The sequence below is a fragment of the Rattus norvegicus genome, chromosome 4 (assembly GCF_021556685.1).
Source record: "Rattus norvegicus strain SHRSP/BbbUtx chromosome 4, alternate assembly SHRSP_T2T, whole genome shotgun sequence".
Lineage (NCBI taxonomy): Eukaryota > Metazoa > Chordata > Mammalia > Rodentia > Muridae > Rattus > Rattus norvegicus.
In genome coordinates, this window is record NC_141537.1 from 26,463,166 (window position 1) to 26,479,701 (window position 16,536).

Here is a 16,536-nt window from a genome sequence, read left to right on the forward strand (position 1 = left end):
AAAGATTAGGTCAAACTGTTCATTCCCAACTTTAAATTCGAATTTTATAAGTCTACCATTGAACATTCATTTTAACTTATCACAATTTTAGGAGAAAATAATAAATATAAAATGTTATCTACCACTTTTTGCTAGAAGCTAATTGTAGGAGATTTAAAACGATCGATTGTGTTCAAAGACTCTGTAAAGCAAGGATTTTTACCTGTAAACAACCCAGAAAATCCTCTGTCAGCAACAATGTTCTTCATTATACTCCAGGTTGACATATCCAAAGGTTCAGGAACTATATTAAAAAAATGTTAAAAGAAAAAATAACACCATCATAAAACACAACTTAATAATCTGTATCACAGATCTATTCTAGCTACTGGTTTACTGCTATGAAGAGACACCATGACCAAGGCAACTCGTTTTTAAAAAGCACTTAACTGGGGGCTGGCTTACAGTTTTTGAGACTTAGTTCGTGGCCATCTCGGGAAGCAGACAGGCATGGTGCTGGAGTGGTAGCTGAGAGCGTCACATCCTGATCCGCAGGCAGCAGGAAGAGAAACACAGAGCTCGGCCTTGGTTCTTTGAACCTCAAAGACCCCCATGTCACACCTCCTCTAACAGGCCTTTCTCTTAAGCCTTTCCAAATGTTTCCACAACTGGACCCAAGCATTCAAATGTACGAGTCTATAGGGACCATTTTCATTTAAACCCTCACAAGAGCATACATAAATAGTATATTTCATTATGAGATAGGATCTGTTTATCTAGGAGTTATTTTCAATCTTTTTTGCTTTATTATGCTCAAATATGGACTGACTACACAACCTAGCATGACCTGCTCTCTGGCTGAGGTTAACCTCAGCTCACAAACTGCCTAGCTAAGCTTTCTGAGCAATGGGGTACAGATGTAAGCCACCAGACTCCAGTTTAATTTTTAACACCTGGGTTCCTTAAAAAGATGGCAGCTCTACATGCAAACATGCACACATCTGTAAGAAAACAAGCAGGAACATACGAAAGAGCTGGCTGGGTCCTCATAGAAATCAGTGGCATTACTGTTTGTACTTTCTTTCATGTCAAAAGTATTTCACAATGAAAAATAGAAGATTTAGAAAACACACCTAATATATGTCTTCTTATCTAAGAAAAGTCCAGAAAACCACTTTCATTTCAATTTTATTATCCAAAGATGAACAGAAGATAAAACTATATTTGTAGTGGTCTGAATAGGTTTGGCCCTCATAGACTCATGTGTCTGAATACTTGGCCAGCAGGGAATAACACTATTATTAGGAGATGTTTCCTTGTTAGAAAAGTGTGGCTTTGTGCCCTGAGGTCTGATGTTCACGCTCCGCCCAATGCAGAAGAGAAGCTCCTGCCTGCCTTGGGACCAAGGCATAGACCTCTCGGTTCCTTCTCCAGGACTGTGTCTGCCGCACTTCCTGCCATGATAATGATCTGAACTTCTCAAACTCTAAGCCAGCCCGGCCAATTAAATGTCCTTCACAAGAGTCGCCTTGGGTATTCATAGATAGGCCTAAGAATGGCGCTGAGGACAGGTCATCCTCCCTCCCTAACGATGTTCGATGTTCTGCTTCATTCACAACCTTCCCAACCACGTCTGTGCCATCCTTCAAATGACAGATACAGATAGCAGCACCATCTTAGTTATCTCCGTTCAAGTATGGGAGGGGGCAAAATTTAAAAACTTTGCTAAAGAGGATGCTACTAAATTCACATATAAATCCTATGACAGCTGTACACAAACTAACAGAATAAAACTATGATTACCTCCCAGGCTTTGTTAGTGCTTAGTAGCAGAGGAAACTTGGTATTTAGCAGGCCAAATATAAAGCCATTCAGATTAATTTACAGAGGTCTGTAAAGGACATTCCTTTAATATAATGCCAACTTCATGCAAAAAAGAAATCACAGGTTAGAAAACAGACTGAATTTCTGGCCCCCGAAATGGAACGGGTCCCATAGCTCTCTGTACCCAAATCCAGTAGGGGAGAGAGCTGGACTCTCAGAAAAGGGGACGATCCTGAGAGCTCACACACAGGGGAGACTGCCATTTCTGCTCTCATTCCTGGCCCAAGAGGAACCTGCCTAGTGTCCTCTGGATACAGGAACCTAGGAGCAGTCAGGGGCAGGACTCTTCCGGTTTCTGCCTGAGCCCAGAGCTGAAAGCCAGTAGCCAGGAGTGCTGACACACCTGAGAGCAGAGGTAAGACCGACTCTTCTGCTCCAAGCGACCCCACCTGGAGGCTTCAGGGCATACAAACCTAGGAGCAGCTCTCTATTCCCAGATCCAGCTAAAAGAAAACAGGTCTATAGGAGTGCTGACACACAGGCTTACAGGACGGTCAAGCCACTGTCAGAGACAGCAAGACAAGCTAACACCAGAGACAACCTGATGGTGAGAGGCAAGCACAGGAATCCAAGCGGCAGAAACCAAGACTACTTGGCATCACCAGAGCCCAGTTCTCCCAACAAAGCAAACTGGATATCCAAGCACACCCGAAAAGCAAGATTTGGATTTAAAGTCACATCTCATGATGATGATAGAGGACTTTAAGAAGGACATAAATAACTCCCTTAAAGAAATACAGGAGCTTCTGGTTTCTGCCTGCAGCCAGAACTGCCTGTGTACTCAGATTCTGCTAGGAAAGAGCTAGATAGACTCTCAGAAGTGTTGACACACTCGAAAGCACAGGTAAGATATTAGCCCAAAAGCTTGAATTACCCATGATACAATCCACAGAACACATGAAGCTCAAGAAGAAGGATAACCAAGTGTAGATGCTTTAGTCCTTCTTAAAAAGGGGAACAAAAATATTCATAGGAGGGGATATGGAGACAAAGTTTGGAACAGAGACTGAAGGAATGGCCGTTCAGAGCCTGCTCTACCTGGGAATCCATCCCATATATATACAGCCACCAAAACTAAACACTATTGCTGATGCCAAGAAGTGCATGCTGACAGGAGCCTGATATAGCTGTCTTCTGAGAGGCTCAGCCAGAGCATGACAAATACAGAGGCGAATGCTAGAAGCCAACCATTGAACTGAGAACGGGGTCCCTGTTGGAGGAGTTAGAGAAAGGATTGAAGGAGCTGAAGGGGCTTGCAACCCCATAAGAACAACAATGCCAACCAACCAGAGCTCCCAGGGACTAAACCACTACCCAAAGACTAAACATGGACTGACCCATGGCTCCAGCTGCATATGTAGCATAGGATGGCCTTGTTGGGCACCAATGGGAGGAGAAGTCCTTGGTCCTGCCAAGGCCAGACCCCTCCCCCATCCTCCTGCCCCAGTGAAGGGGAATGTCAGGGCAGGGAGGCGGGAAGTGGGGGTGGTTAGGGAGGAGGAACACCCGTATAGAAGAAGGGGAGGGGGAGGGGATAGAGGGCTTATACACAGGCCCAAGAAAGGGAATAACATTTGAAATGTAAATAAAAAATATCAAAGAAAATATTATTTCCATTAAAATAAACTATCACGAAGCTTACACAAAACATTTTTACAATGGATAATTCCTTCAGTCTTGCTATACCATGTTTTTGGTTTTGGTTTTTGTTTTTTTCTTTTCTTCTCTTCCTTTCTCTTCAAGAAGGGTCTTACCTGGTATATCCACTAGGAAGATTTTTGAACTTATAAACCTGCCCCTGCCTCCAGAATGCTGGAATTACAGGTATGCAGAGTAACAGTCAGGCTTGCTAACTTTTAAACCAAAGTAAGTGACTGTGCCTGTGTCTGGGTCCTGGGACAGGTAAGTAAAAGTACACTGTCATTATCGAAACAAACTATAGGTTACAAAGGAAACAAAGGTTAAGAAACAGGGAAAAATAGTGAGAATAAGGAAAGTAAACATCAATGTCATGAGGAACAGAGGCTCAGTGACCTCCCCCATCTTTATGGACCCAAGGTCCTATAGTGGCCTTGGTGCCAGCTTTACGTTTTTGTTCTCTTTTACAATGACTTGTCTAGACTTCTTCTATTGATTTGTTTCAAAGACTACTTAATGAGTAAACACAGATTTGAAAACAAACCACAAGAAAAATGATAACAACTTAGCTTTTCATGATAAAAGTAGGGTTTTTTTTTCTTCACAGAAGTTAAGAGACTCAAATGATGGCAGACAAGAAAGAATCTTTAAGATTTCTAAAGCTTTCTCAGTATTATCCTAGGAATTCCATTCTGACAGTACATCTTTATCAGTTTCGTTAAGAAAGAATAAGGTCTAAGAAAAACAGCATTTTCTGATTTTATGTATTCCCAATAAAATCACACAAGGGAAACAAAGAACGACATCTTAAAATGCTTTGAATTAAAAAAAAAAATGCTTTGAATTAAACTTACATTTACAATACTCGTGCGTCCACAGTTGTGTTTGTTTCTGTGTCTTTACTACATCAAATGGTAAAGTCGCAACAGCTGCAAACTGTCAAGAAGTTCATTTAAATCCTTCATTTTTAAAAAGTATTTCAAAATTTTATTAGCACATTATTTAATATGGATAATGACAACAATCACAAACTGAAATGTAAAATAAACAAGATATACTTAAAGTTTTTAATGCAAAAAACAGGTTATATCTCAAGTATTCACTTATCATAAAATTCCAAAGAACAGTCTCAGAAAATCCCTGTTTTCTTTCCCAAGACCTCATGGCCACCAATGCAAAGACAGAATCAGACTTCTGTGGCTTTATACCAGTGCTCACAGTTTCTGATTCTCTCGTGTCACCAATGCTATTTTAAACTATGTACTGCCAGAGTGTGTGTGTGTGTGTGTGTGTGTGTGTGTGTGTGTGTGTGTGTGCGCGCGCGCGCGAGATGTAGCTCAGTCCCACCTTCAGTTCAACTGTGTAGCCAAGGACGACCCTGAAGTCCTGACACCCCAGCCTGTGCTTGCCAGGTGTTAGGGTTACAGGCATGAGCCATCACACTCAGCTTTTTAACATAGTTTAAAGTAGAAATTCTCCAGTATGTACATAGCATATAAAATTTTCCAGCAAACATTTTTCAAATAATTAGAAAAATTAAATTTAAAAGTTAATGAAAATATATACTTCAAACTTTTAGTTTCTATGTACCTTTTAATGGATATATATGTATATGTATATTTATGTTGAAAAAAATCACATTTCTAAACTCTTCTCAAAGTGGTGCAGTTTATAATTTATCACCTTTTTCCATACTGCCTTAAGTGAGATTGAAAAAGATAAATTTCTTTAAAAATGTATCTTTAAGATATTCAAATATAGTATTTTTGCTTCCTAGCTACATTTGAATAAATTTACAAAAGCCTCTTAAAATTCCATTTTATACCATTTCAGCATGTGTTTTTCTTCAAATTAGCTGCAAAGACTGCAGGCTGTTTGAATGTACTGCCATTTCTCATCTCCACAGTGGACCATGTGTGCACTACATGCTGCTACCACACATTCTAAATGAGTTAGGACAGCTCTCTGTGGCATCATCACATTCAGGAGCTTTTCCCATTGTACAGATAAATCTTTACTTGAAAGTTAAGGTAACCAATAATTTCTAAATTAAAAGTCAACGTTTCTGCGTTCAGTAGCAACGCCCTCTTCCTGTATAAGCTGGTGCCTCCTCGGGTCATCCTTCAAGGCTAATTACCTTCTCCTCCCTGCCTATTCCACACCAGCCGAACTGACACACATTAGTGTTGTTTTCTAATTTCTGCCCCTACTGCACTGCCTTCCTTACCCAACTTTTCTACAACGTTCCACCTCTTCACTCAGCCCTCTAAGTCTTACTTGTTTTTCTTTAAAGATGAAGGCTGTCATCATAGGTCTAAACTGGCCCCGAACCCAAGCTTCCTGCTTCCACCTCTCAAACACTGAGTACTGACTTAATGTCTTGCTGCTCTGTAAGTGCAGTCTGTGTGGGTCACACAATAAATGATCACACATTTATTTTGGAAGTATGTGGATCTAAGACAAGACTTTCTTGTCCAAGCAGTGGTGAGATGACTCTGTACCACTTGTGTGGCAGGAAAGGAGGAGCTTCCTATTACTCCAAAGTGGTCCTCAGTGTTTCTTCCCTTCTGGTTTCAATGTTTCTCAAAATTCCTGTAGAAATTTCTAAATAGCCAAAATGTTTTCAAGAACCACAGGAGCAGAGACTAGGCATTGTCTGTTTGATTTGACGATACACACCAGACAAAACTCCACGACTATTAGCTAACCATATTAACTAACATCTATTGAACTAATGTGCTGTAAAATACTATTTAAAAAAGTTCTATATCACACACAATCATGATAATACCTATAAATATGGAACCAGTATAAGTCTATTAAAAATCAAATGAGTGTAGAATAAAAACATTGATAGGAAGTGCATTTTAAAACAGTTAAAATAGTAGAATTTATTTCTTTGAAACAGAAAAAGTGTCCTCTCAATATACATGAAATGCTTGATAAGATCTTGTTCTATTTTAATACTAATAGCAATTTTCTGGAATATTAACAACAACAACAACAACAAACTTACAGAACCAGACAATGCTCCTGCAGTAAAGTTGATCATAAATGTTGATTCATATAAATCAGATTTCTCACAAAGCCACCTCCTTAAATTTTCATAATTATACCAGTACATTGCTGTAAAACAGAATGAAAGGAGCACAAATTTAGAAAAAGCTGTAGAGTTAGAGGAAAGAGCTATGGTGTTACAAATCAGAGTGAAACAGGAACTCTAGTCTTGATGCACTGCCTTTAATACTTCAAATTGGGCGGGATTAGAAAGGGGCTGAAATTCTAAACAATGTTTTAGCAGTCTTTAAGAAAACAAAACCTTCTACATCAATACTGCTGAAATCTAACTGAAAATCCCACAGGGCAGGTAGGAGAAAGGTCAGGGAAAGGGCGATCTACTGGCAAGAACAGTGTAAAGACCAAGAAAAGACAAAACACACTGATCCGGAGTGCCATGAAAGGCCACACACCATGGCCAGATGAAGTATTCCAGAAATATAAGGGCATTTCATATGACTCATGTTACATACTGTACTAATAAAGCCATGGAAGAGCCTATTCATGATGGAAAACACTTGATAAAATTAACATTCTCATTTAAAGCAAACCCAAATTCTTGGAAATATATAGAAAGGTGTTTCTGATGAAAGATATGTAACAAAAACTTGTATCAGAAGTAACTACTAATACATAGAAAGAAAGGAAATTAAGATAAATGAAAATTAAAACATTGAAGACCTAGTACACATTATCTACAAAGAAGCTCAAAAGATATTTACACTAATTAGAATTTCTTCATTTTTAAAAGGTAGCTAGATATCATCTAATACGCAAAATTCAATTGCAACTTTATTACCCACAAAGCTTTATAAAGCATATTTATTGTAAAACTACAGGTTTAAAAATACCTAGCAAGGACTGGTAAAGTAGCTCAAAGGGACAGCACTGGCCTAGCATGTGCAATGTCCCAGGTTCAGTCTCCAACACCCAACAAAATATCAAGCAAAAGCTACCAAAACCTGTAAGGTGAAATATACCTATAAAATATATATAAAAGAACGCATATAACCTTTATGAAGAAAATTTAAAAAGCTATTGAAAGACTTTAAAAAATATTAAAACATATCAATCTTAGAAAAGACCTAGGCAACATCAAGAATTTTTTTTATAAAGCACTAGTGATTTGGACAGTATTATTGGCAAATTATTATCAGATAAATAGAACAGTAGGACAAAATTCATTCATACATGAATTTAGTTAGCAAATCTCTTTACCAACTAAAGTTACTCAAGTTACTCAAGGAATGATGCTGACAATGACCTATATGATGACCTAAAAATGGCCAATGAAGCAAAGCCCAGCTCTGTAAGTAATCACTGAAATGCAAATCAAAGTGAGATATTTTAAATGATCAAAGTAACATAATTTAAGGACCTTGACAATGAAGTGCTTATGAAGGTATAAGACAGCAGAAAACATCATAATTGGTGATAAATGCATTCATCCATGCAATCACTTAATATTTCTTACTCTGTCATCGTGTATGGGCGTGAGTCCGCATGTGGAGGTCTAGAAACACCTTCCAGCAGTTGGTTTTCCTGTTGGACCAGGTGGGTCTTGGAGCCTGAGCTCAGGCATGAGGCCTGACAGCAAGCAGCACTAGTCCTCTTGCTAGTCCTATTTTTGTTTCTTCTGCTATTTTAAATAATTTTAAATTTTGAGGGGTTTTTGTTGTTGTTTTTGATACAGAGTCTTACTGAGTAGTCTAGCCTGGCCTCAAATTCACAGTGATCCTCATGTCTCAGTCTCTCAAATGTTGCTATTACAGACAGACATGAGCCATCACACCTGGTTATAACCACTTTTTAAAAACATGGCACACACCTTTAATCCTACACTCAGGAGGCAGAGGCAGGAATCTCTGTGAATTTGAGGCTAGTTTGGTCTATATACCAAGCTCCAGGCCAGCCAGCGTTATGGAGAGAGACCCTCTCTCCACAAAAAATAAACTAAAGACTCACTTTTAATTAGCAAAATCAGAAATACACTTAAGATATTTAGATGAGTCAGCAAATTCAATATGGGGAAAACTGTCATACAGGTACAATAAGAAACTATATAAATTTTTTCATAGCAGTACTACTATATATAGTACTATATACATAGCAGTAATATATATGTGTGTATTATACATGCATATATATTATACATAATACACATACACACACACATATATGTATATGGTGGTTTGAATAGGAATGGCTCAGAGATATATGTGTGTGAATGCTTGGACATAGGGAGTGGCTTTGTTGGAAGATGTATGTCACTGGAAGTGGGCTTTGAGGTCTATAAGCTCAAGTCTGGCCAGTGTCTCTCCTTGGTACCTTTGGACGAAGATGGAGAACTCTTAGCTCTTTCTCCAGCACCAAGCGTGCCTGCTTGCCACCATGTTTCCAGTCATGACAATAACAGACTGAACATATAAAACTATAAGCCAGCCCCAATTACATGTTTTCCTTTGTAAGTTTCCTTTGTTGTTCTTCACAGCAATAAAAATCAGACTAAGACAATATATGAGTCAAAAATAAGAAAACAGTTATCTGCAAAATTAGAATGTTTCTGGTGAAATTTTTGAGTAGAAAGAAGATGGTTTTAAAGATCAAAACTAAACAATAGATTTTTAGGCATAATAAACTGGAAAGCGTTTTACAGCCAAGTAAGATGATGAAGCCCAGTGTGAACAGTGTGGCGGCTCACTGGCTGGGGCACTTGCCGCATTGCCTGACAACCTGGGTAAATGCAGAGCCCACACAGCTGAAGGAGAGAACCAACTCCTGCATTCTGAGGTTACCACTGGGGAGGGGTGTGGTGCAGCCGTGTAAGGGTTTATAAACAGCTTCTCCATCTAACAGTGACAGCAAAGCTTAGGGTGACAGGCGAGTTCACAGGTACTCAGTTTTGTAAATATATATCTGAGTTTTCTTTTTTTTTTCTACAAACCAGAATATAGTTTTAAAAGTAAACTGGCATAGGAGACTATGATTAATTACTTAATGTCTCGATAAAGTATAAAGTCAAGATAATTACCTATCTGATTTATAATAGTCTCTTCCAGAATACTTAATGGAAAGTTTTTAGTATTTAGTATTTAGTTTTCCTAAAAAGTTAAGTTCAGTTAATTTAAAGATGGTCTTAAATACATTTATAATATTCTTATTTGTATTTTACTTGCCTTATTGATTGATTTATTTAACTTAGGATAATGTTAAAGTAGTTTATATTATCTGAGTATGAATACATACTAATGAATGCTTAGCAGTGAAATACAGGGATGTGAATAGAAACTATCTAATCAATAAAGGCTTGTATAGTTCTGAAATGCAAATAGTGAACTACAAATTTGTGATCAATACATAAAAAATAATTACTTTTAAAACCTAGCAAAATTATATGCTCTAAGACAAAGATACTTAAAAATTAACAGCTACTAATAAGACAAATCCTACCTGAGAAGGGCACATCTCTAAGAATAGTAGGAGCCCAGCCCTTCCAAAGGGAAATCCAACCGTCTTCAGACACTTTCATGCTCACAATCTGATAGAGCTCCTTGTAGGAAAACGTCTTAGACTGCATCTTAGTTCTGATCAATTCTAACGGGCTTATCATTGTTACTGCACCAACTAATACAAACAGGAGAACACATAAATTAAAGCATACATGATGGGAGCAAAACCTAATGCTTACGTTTTGTCCCTCTTCCCCCTACCACAAATCATACGCTAAAATTTCCTGCATTTAGAGAAATTGCAGATGTCAGTGCACTAGGAATGCAATGAATAAGCCTCCTCCTGGAAAAGTCACCTCTGCGATCATGGTCTCTCTACTGCCACCTTAGGTCTATGTTCTATATGTTAGTAAAATTTTAATTAGCTAATAAAGTAAAAGGTCACTTGTGACATTTACAGATGTTTGTTTTGGTTGATTTTTGCTCCCTTCCCTCATCCCCGTACAGACCTTTTCCTCCCCGAAGCCTTCTGCCTTGGATTTTCCCTTCCTACATCAGTTCATCTGTCTATGCTATCCCCACTTATTCTTGATGCCTATAAAGACTAAAATAGAGTATGTGATGATGTTAGTAGATTTTCTCATGACAACTGTGTCAAAATAAATCTAGACCTTTTTCTTGGTTTCAATTCTTTAGAGGATAATACTAAAAATTCTAGAGTCAACCAGAGAACCATTAAAATCGAAGCCAGAATTTGCAAGTAAACAACACTACTACTTCTTCCTCTCCTCTTTTTTGGAGGAAGAGGCTCAATACATAGAATCAAGCCTTAGAGATCACCTCCCAGGGACCGGGCTTACAATCATGGGCTACCACGCCTAACAAAGGCACATTTGCCTTGTTCTTTGCTCTCTTCTCTTCCCCGCTCTTCCCCTTTGTCCCTTCTCAGCCCATGCTCATGGCCGGCCTTTATTCTTCTCTTCTACTCTTCTTCTCTCATTAAACCTTTCCCCGTGGGGAGAGGGAGGAAGCATATTTACACAGAGGCGATCTTCCCTCTGACTAAGCTCTAAATCCTAGAGTTTATACAAAGTGTTACAAAAGCTTTTGCCTGAGCCATGTAACTCATATACATTGAAAGTTTAGTAAGAGTCAATTGCGACATCATTCTTAGTAACTGGCTAAGAGTCAATGAAAATGAGACAATCCTACCTCCTGATGACGCTCACTTACTACATGATTTGTGGAGTACAGACATCAACACATCCTACAGACTAGAATGCAAAGCACGCTATACCAATATTCTTCACATCACATAGGTTCTCCATAAACATCACAATTTAGATGCTCTAAGTAGAAATCTAAACGAAAGCAAGGTCATTACTTACATCTGGCGACAATCCCAGCCACTATTGGTATCCGGGTTTCATTTTCTCCTAATTTGGTTTTCAGAAAAGTACTTAACTGCTCATAGCAGGTGAAATAAATAACTGTGGCAGGAACTGCCATCACTCTGTCAGAAGCACACACAAATATGTTCAGAATTATCAAAAGGCCTCAACTATACTGTTCAAATCACACACTGTGACTGTCCCATGCGAGGAATGTGAGCGTGTGTATGTCTCCATATACATGTGTATTATGTGCACCTGCGTAGGTCTGTGGGCAAGCTTGCAGCAAGAACACAAGGTCAAAGTCGGATGTCTTGCTCTGTTGCTTTCCACCTGATTCCTTTTTGAGACAACTGCCCGGCCAGCAAGCAGCAGCAACATGTCTGTCTCCGCCTCCCAAGTGGTTGGATTTCACGTGCGCACCCATGGGCCTGACATTTTAAAGTGGGTGCTGGGGAGCACACCTGAGGTCCTCAGGCATCCACAGAGAGCACTCAATCACCCTCTTCCCTACACCAACGTTTCTTAAAAGCTCGAGAATAACTCCGAAACAGTTTTAAACCACAGCTCATCTATCACAGCTGCTCATAAGCAGAAGTAAATTTCAATTACGCTGCCGGGATTGTAGACATTATACACAACTGTGAGGGAATTCTGATGACATTTAAAGTGAAATATTAAGGGAATTATTATTTAAGTATAAATAAAAATGTCAGGCACAAGTGTGTCATACAGATTAGTGCAACAGGAAATCATTTTCTGTTTTTTATAGTGTGACATCACAATCACAGTGACAGACCACAGCTTGGGATATTTTGATTCTATAGAGATATTCCATGCTGAAAATTTGGAAATAGGACTGAACCTGGAGCTGTCACTAGACTGTTATCTAAGCCACTAAAGTATATGCCTCAAATATTCCTCAAGGCTGGGTAATTCCCTCCATATAAAAGGCAAGAGGAAGTCAAAACATCTGCTGGAGTTTTCATGTTCAGTTTTTTGAGCTTACCATATTTGTTCACAAACTTGTATTTAGTAGAAAACTAGAATTGAATATATAAATATTCAACATATCTTACAGGTTCAGCACAACAAAAGGAAAAGTATCAAATCATTTATTTTCAAACAACAAAAAAAATATGTAAACATGCAATAAAAACTCTACACACTGGCCAGGTGGGTTGTGACACTAGGAGGCAGAAGCAGGTGGATCTTTGAGTTCAAGGCCAGCCTGGTCTACAGAGCTAGTTCCAGGAGAGCTGGGGCTACACAAAGAAACCTTGTCTCAGAAAACCAAAAACTGACAAACAAAAAAAACACAACATATTCTGAAAGTCGGGTTGAGTTTTCCAAGGTAGAAACACTTCACACCCTGCTGTTACTCATTGCCAGAGTAAGTATGTCCTGTGCTATGCCAGCAAAAGAATTTTTAAAATTGATATATCATCTCCTGATGTATGGTCTAACTGTAATGAACCACATGCATAAATATAATTTCCCTGGGTCTTATGAGTCCTTCTAGAACATCCAATGTATAGTGTGAAACTCAAAAACAATACTTCAGGGAATGAAAGAGTTCTAATATTAAATGCAAGGCTTCGCACAACTCTGCTGATTACACCCATGATAGAGAACATAGTGAATTTCAACTTACAGAGTAGGAGGGAGGCCACTCCACAGGGATTTTATGCCCTCATTCCGGACAATTTTTAAAAAGGCATCCTAAAATTATAAACAGAAAGGTAAACAAATTCTGTCTTTAAACATAATAAATATTTATGATAACCAGTAATCTGAATATTTTAAACATTAATATCTAAAATATAAGTTTCTTGGATTTATGAATACCCATTCTTAAAAACAAGAGACAATTTCACATACATAAGAGGGAATGTTCCCAGACAGTATTTTTTAGACTGAAATCTCCACTACTTGCTTTGGCTTTCTTTTGAAACTTATTTTATTTCTGTCTAAGCTTTTGAGGGGCTGGAGACATGGTTCAGCAGTTAAGCTTGCCCTTCCACAGGACCTGAGCTCAGATGCCAGTCCCCATTTTAGGTGGTTCACAAATTCCTGTAAGTTCAGCTCCGGAGGACTCAATGCCCTCTTCCCACCTCTGGGTACTTGCACACATGTGGGCATAGACTCACAGACACATATATACACGTTAACTTTTTTTAAATAAAAAGTTTTCATAAGATTACTATAAAAAAGTACAAAATTGATTATAGAAACTCTTCTAAGTATGGAATCTGAGAAAGTATCATTAAAGACCACATTCTGGAGTCTCTGAAGAGGAATCAAAAGCAGTCAGAATGTAAAGCAAAGCCTGCTATTAACAAACTCTTATAACTTAATAATAAAAACTTAAAAACTGTCAAAAGATAGAAGTTTCACCATGAAAAATTATGTTCAGCATCATTAATCATTGTGGAAATAAAAATCAGAACCACTTCTAACACAGAGGACAGATTAAAATAAAAAGACATATTTACACATGCCTGTAACCCCAACTACCTGTGAGGCTCGGCCAGGCAATGGAAAATCCAAGGCCAGGCAGGGCACTGCACTGAAACCTCCTGCTTAGAAGGAAGGGAGGGAGGAGGGGAGGGAGGGACGGGGAAAGGAAGAGTCGGGAAGGAGAGAAGAGAGGAGGAGGAGGACATGGGTCCTAGTGAGGACTGGAGAAACTGGAAGTCTCATATATTGCTTGAAAAGTAATGGAAAATAAAATGGTATACCCACTTTGAAAAACGGTTTGGTAGTTTCTCAAAAAGCTAAATAAATTTGTACCATACAACCCAAAAAATTGACTCAGGATATACATGGAAGAGATATTAAATCACATGTTCACACAAAAGTTAAATGTTGATAATTGTATTATTTACTTCCCAAAGTGAAAATAACCTAACACCTCTCAACTAATAAACAGAAATAAAATAAAGTACATTCATAAAGTGGTATGCTATGCAGGACTTAAAAACTGCCAACATAAATCACAACTCTGGAGCACTTACAATACTGTGCTAAGAAGGCACTCACAAACTCACAAGCAAGAAAAGAGGAGCCTGGTAGGAGAGCTAACTTCTAGACACATCTGCTCTGACAGGCAGCTCAGTCTTCATGGCTGCCCTGACTGGCCTCACTGGGAGAGGATGCACCTAACATGGCAGTTGATGTGCCAGGGTCGGGGGATACCCAAGGTAAAGAAGGGGAAGAGGGATGGGAGGAAGGAACTTGGTGAGAGAGGGACTGGGAGGGGGAGCAGTGTTTGGGATGTAAACAAATACATACATTTTAAAAATATATTGTTCTACTCCAGCCAACTATGATCAGATCCTTATCAGCAAAACCAAGGACGCTGTGTAGACTTCCCCTGTAAGGGTGCATTAGAGAAGTATAGCACCTTCAGTGGGTGGGTGTTACAGAAGATAACATGGGGGAACGTCTCCTGCCCGGGTACACCTCTGCCTACTGTATCACGGTGGTCTCAGAAGAGGAATTGTGGAGAGGGCAGACTTCTGCCACCATCTGACCAGGCAGTGCAAAGAGCCAATACTCACTCAGACTTGCTGCCCATGGGTGTGAGTGGAGAATCTAGATTTCCAGCTATGGGCGTTAACTATGTGATTCTCCCTCTTCCTTTTGTTATTTAAAGGTCTGTTGTTGTTTAAAAGGTCTAAACAAATGTTTAAATAGGATTTGGGGTTTAATAACAACTTTCAAATGACTCAGTGTTTAAAGTCCATTCACTATCCTGAGGACTAGGGAGATGTTATACTAAACGAAGCGAGACAATAATGAACACTGACATTGAGCTAAGATGTCTACGTTCCCTGACAAAGATTTCAAATCAGCCAACATTAAAAACAAAATAAAGAGCAGCTCTCTGCTCCCAAACCCCGTGGGAGAGAGACCTCACCGCCTGGTCAGGTGGGCACTCCTGAGGCTGCAGAGCGGAGGAGACCACCAACACTGCCCACCCCTGCCCACATCCCTGGCCCAAGAGGAAACTGTATAAGGCCTCTGGGCTCCCGTGGGGGAGGGCCCAGGAGCGGCAGGACCCCTACGCCTGAGACACCGCCAGAACCTGAAGGAAACAGACCGGATAAACAGTTCTCTGCACCCAAATCCCATGGGAGGGAGAGCTAAACTTTCAGAGAGGCAGACACGCCTGGGAAACCAGAAGAGACTGCACTCTACACACACATCTCGGACGCCAGAGGAAAACACCAAACGCCATCTGGAACCCTAGTGCACAGAGGCTCCCGGAGAGGGCGGCGCATATCTTCCTGGTTGCTGCTGCCGCAGAGAGCTCGTGGGCAGCACCCCAGGAGCAAACTTGAGCCTCGGGACCAGAGGTAAGACCAACTTTTCTGCTGCAAGTGACCTGCCTGGTGAACTCAAGACACAGGCCCACAAGAACAGCTGAAGACCTCTAGAGAGGAAAAACTACACGCCCGAAAGCAGAACACTCTGTCCCCATAACTGGCTGAAAGAAAACAGGAAAACAGGTCTACAGCACTCCTGACACACAGGCTTATAGGACAGTCTAGCCACTGTCAGAAATAGCAGAACAAAGTAACACTAGAGATAATCTGATGGCGAGAGGCAAGCGCAGGAACCCAAGCAACAGAAACCAAGACTACATGGCATCATCGGAGCCCAATTCTCCCACCAAAATAAACATGGAATATCCAAACCCACCAGAAAAGCAAGATCTAGTTTCAAAATCATATTTGATCATGATGCTGGAGGACTTCAAGAAAGACGTGAAGAACTCCCTTAGAGAACAAGTAGAAGCCTACAGAGAGGAATAGCAAAAATGCCTGAAAGAATACCAGGAAAACATAAATAAACAAGTAGAAACCCATAGAGAGGAGACACAAAAATCCCTGAAAGAATTCCAGGAAAACACAATCAAACAGTTGAAGGAATTAAAAATGGAAATAGAAGCAATCAAGAAAGAACACATGGAAACAACCCTGGATATAGAAAATCAAAAGAAGAGACAAGGAGCTGTAGATACAAGCTTCACCAACAGAATACAAGAGATGGAAGAGAGAATCTCAGGAGCAGAAGATTCCATAGAAATCATTGACTCAACTGTCAAAGATAATGTAAAGCAGAAAAAGCTA

At 39.6% G+C, this 16,536-nt stretch overlaps 1 protein-coding gene across 9 annotated transcripts in view; it reads right to left on the bottom strand.

The window, feature by feature from the left end:
• The window catches only part of Slc25a40 (solute carrier family 25, member 40), an 88,940-nt gene that overhangs the window by 45,760 nt on the left and 26,644 nt on the right, over nt 1-16,536 (bottom strand). For 7 of the 9 annotated variants that reach the window (XR_015685356.1, XM_087656448.1, XM_087656447.1 and 4 more), the window contains 6 exon segments: nt 13,053-13,120; nt 11,396-11,520; nt 10,009-10,182; nt 6,518-6,627; nt 4,356-4,437; nt 203-283 (listed from right to left, as the gene is read on the bottom strand). Coding sequence is in view for 8 of the 9 variants with exons in the window: in XM_087656448.1 (XP_087512574.1) it covers nt 203-283; nt 4,356-4,437; nt 6,518-6,627; nt 10,009-10,182; nt 11,396-11,520; nt 13,053-13,120 (640 nt within the window). In the remaining variant the exon portion in view is untranslated. 9 annotated transcript variants of the gene reach the window in all.